At 50.2% G+C, this 3577-nt stretch overlaps 1 protein-coding gene across 1 annotated transcript; it reads right to left on the bottom strand.

Moving 5' to 3' along the window:
- Positions 1-402: 402 nt before the first annotated feature.
- On the bottom strand, positions 403-3126 carry LOC125943500 (uncharacterized). The gene is made up of 3 exons (XM_049662847.1): positions 2977-3126; positions 1888-2078; positions 403-796 (listed from the first exon to the last, which is right to left on the bottom strand). Exons 1-3 carry the CDS (start codon positions 3124-3126, stop codon positions 403-405), a joined length of 735 nt encoding a protein of 244 aa, XP_049518804.1.
- Between the last annotated feature and the right edge of the window lie 451 nt (positions 3127-3577).

The following is a 3577-nucleotide window of genomic DNA, read 5'->3' on the forward strand; positions in this document are numbered from 1 at the left end:
CTGAATGGCAGGAAATTTAAAAATGTGAAATGGCAATGCCTCCAGGTTACAAAAAAAAAAAAAACACTGCAGGGAATGCAAAAAAAGTGAACACGCAAGGTATCACAGAGATCTGTAAGAGTGATTTGACAGAACTAGTTGGGTCTATGCGGTGAAGGGCAACAAATTCATCTGCACTCTTTGTTCTCTTTCGTAGCCTGGAGGGTATTCGTAGAGGAACAACGAAAAGAACAACACAAAAGGACTGAACATGGAAAGGCACACATAGGCACATGTGTCTCTCAATGTTTCAGTCCTTTTCTTTTGTCCCTTTGCTGCTCCTTCACCAATACCTTCCAGGTTATGAAAAGAAATGAAGAGTGCAGATGACTTTGTGGCAGCACAAAAAGGCATGTTTTAAAACTAAGAGTCATAAAATTCGGCGATGAGCGCCATTATTCTTGCCTTGCACCTTGAAGCAACTGCCCTTGGCATTCTGTCAAGGCTAATGGCTATAGACTGTGTTAATGCCTCATTCTCAGTCATCTGCTTGCCAAGTTGGGAAAGGAGTTGCTGCTCAAAGTAGTAGCAACATTGCGACTTTTTGGGTCGTTTTGAGGGTGGCTCCCCCACCGTGCGATCTCCCTGGCAAGCAGGTTCCCAAGGATTTGCTGCTGGGGCTTCCAGGCTAATGTCGTTGCTGCTGGTGGGGGGTGGCGTTGTCGTTCCATCTACCATTGTATGAAAAATTGCCTCTGGAGTGGAGGCACTATCTTCCTCTCCTGGTAGGCCCGCCGAGCCCACGTTGCTGGTTGTTCTAAAAAAAACAGTCGATTGAATTGAGTTAATTTGCTTCTTGTCTTCCTTCTCACTTCTTTTATTGTACTGCAAAAAAGTGCCAGTGTCCTTCAGTGAAGTGGAACAGTGCTGCTCAAAGGGACGAAGACAAAAGCAAGACAAACATACAGGTGCTGAATTTCAACTGGTGTTTCAAATTCAACTGATATGCATGCATTTGGTTGGTCTTCATCCCTGTGAGTAGAGCTGTTCGAATCCACAAGATGCTGAACCAACTAGCCGAACCCTCCACATGATCACCCTTGTCTCAAAGTGAAAATATTGGTGCTGCCTCCGTGAAGCCTCGGTGAGTAGAGCCTCCATCCTCTAGAAGCACCGGCTACCTCCCCACAACGTCTAAAGATCCACCCACAAAATCACTCGCAACAGCTCAATTGTCTAAGCATCCACATCTGCAGAATTCACGCATCAGATGTCTGATAGTCCCACAAGTTTGTTTTATGACATTGTTGGTATAACCAGGGTCCTTCAATACTTTTAACAAAGTATTGAAGGACCCTGGTATAACTTTTGATTTAGGTACTAGATAAAATGATTTTAAGTGTAATCCGATTGTGCTATCGATGTGGTCTCCCCAATTAATAGCTGCACAAATGCTATGAAATTTGCAAAAAAATGCGAGCAACGCCGATATCTTTCTCCTAATGCTAATTGTTAGAAAGCGCAGCAATGCATTCAATTGCAAGGAGCCAAACAAATAGGAGGCGAAGTCCTCGTGCGCTGTTATGGAGGCGCCACTGCGTTGGAATATAATAAGCAGCGCCAGATTATGCACGGCGCGCGCGAAGAGCACAGGACCCGTGAAATGTACGTTTCTCGGCATCAAGCGCGTGAGCTTCGTGCCTCTAGGCGCACGCACGCACGCACACACACGCGCACGCACGCAACGCACACACACGCGCACGCACAAACACGCGAAAACAACACACACCCACCCAGGCACACGTAACACACACATGCGCACATAACACACTGACACACACGTAGCTGGCACCACGTAGCTGACTCCACGTAGCTGGCAGATCCAACAACGGAGACATAACTACTCACTTCCTCGGACGACCACACTGCTTGTAAAATTCCATGGCAGCGGCGAACTCCCACGTTTGCGTCGGCACGTATCCGCTGCCGCTCCTCGTCGCGAGCTCAATGACTTTGAGCTCGCGGGTGAACCGGTCCCTTAACCGCTTCCACAGCTTGTGGCATTCTTCCACTACAAACCGCAACGGAGGACACAAAAAAAAATGTCACAGTTTCGCCCTAAGGGCGAAGCAATGAATGCGATAGCAACACAGCAATGTCATACGAAGTAAGGTGAGCGGCTTTGGTAGCAATCTGAATTGTAGTAAACATGAGCTGATTAAGTAAGCAGGTGTGCTGCGGCGTAAGTAGACAGACATGAAGAGAGACTCGATGACCACGAGGAGGCGCGTGTGAAACGGTGGTGTTGATGAGAAGCGCTTCCCGTGGGCAGCGCGTGCGAAGGGACACACCTGTAGCGCTGCACTGCCGACCCGGGCAGCATTGCATGTGTAGCGTGCGTTGGAAAATGTGGCCCGACTATTACTAACTGATTGAACAAGCGTGATGTGAGCGCGCACAAACAAACATGAATAGACCACACTGAATGACTGCAGACGACTGTCGAAACACTGGCAGCAAGCGCATATATACGCCGCAACAGCGGGCGAAGGTACGTGCGGTCTATCGCTTCAACGGAAACTGAGCGGCGAATGCACGGCGCATAAAGGTCAGAGCCGTGTGGAGATAAGAGACGGTGCGGACGAGCGACGAGCGCGGTTGTTGGCAGCGTAGAAGTGCGCCCCCCCCCCCCCCCGCCGCGCTCCCTCCGGCGCTGGCTTCCCGCTTCCTTGCTTGCGCGTGGGTGATTGAGTGCGTTCGCTCTCCGTGATAGCGCGCGTCCCCGCACGCTTCCGCTCGGGCATACGGCGCGCGGCGAAGATTTTATCTATAGGGAACCTCACGGCGACGACGACGGCGACGGCAGAAATCTGGTAGAAGTGTCCATATAATTGCTATCGCAATAAAAAAAGCAAACATGACGGTGCATGCCGCAAGAAAACTCGCTTTCGGCGCGAAACGTGCAAAGCCGAATACAAGCAGACGTAAACACCTCACCTGTGGCGAGACCGCTGCTCTGTCTGATCTGCTCCCATGCGTTGCCTTGCGCTGCTGGTCGCGGAAATCTAGTCGTTTTGTGTCATAGACACAGGGGTGTTGTTTAATGGCTTCCAGCAGCCGCTCAACAATGTTATCGGGGTCAGACATCGCGTTTGCACCGCTCGCGCTAATCGCTCTGCTGTCACAGGCAGCGGCCATTTTCTTCGCGCGATGCATTGTGGGCTGACGGTGCCGTCGCCTCCGACGCGCGAATGGCTCAGGAGCCCTTTCGGCGCCGGGCACGTCGGCGCGCGTCGGAAGGCGCCGGTGCACTCTCAAGTTCAACAAATGGCCACAGAGGGCGAAAAAATCGACCGCGCGGGCGCGGCTAATATACCAAGGCTAGTGCGTTTTCAAAAAAATAGCCCCAGTGAGTTCCGTCGTCTCCCGCTAGAGGTGCCGTAGTAAGCGCAATTTTAACCTACAAACTTACTCCCACGCTTATCGAAGTGTTATTTTATGACAAAGAGTACATATTTATTATTCCTAATTATACATCCTACTTTTGAGTAGTAACACTATTGTTTTTTTGTCATTATAGAGGCGAAATAACGTTCAT

This window comes from Dermacentor silvarum, chromosome 2 (genome assembly GCF_013339745.2).
Source record: "Dermacentor silvarum isolate Dsil-2018 chromosome 2, BIME_Dsil_1.4, whole genome shotgun sequence".
Lineage (NCBI taxonomy): Eukaryota > Metazoa > Arthropoda > Arachnida > Ixodida > Ixodidae > Dermacentor > Dermacentor silvarum.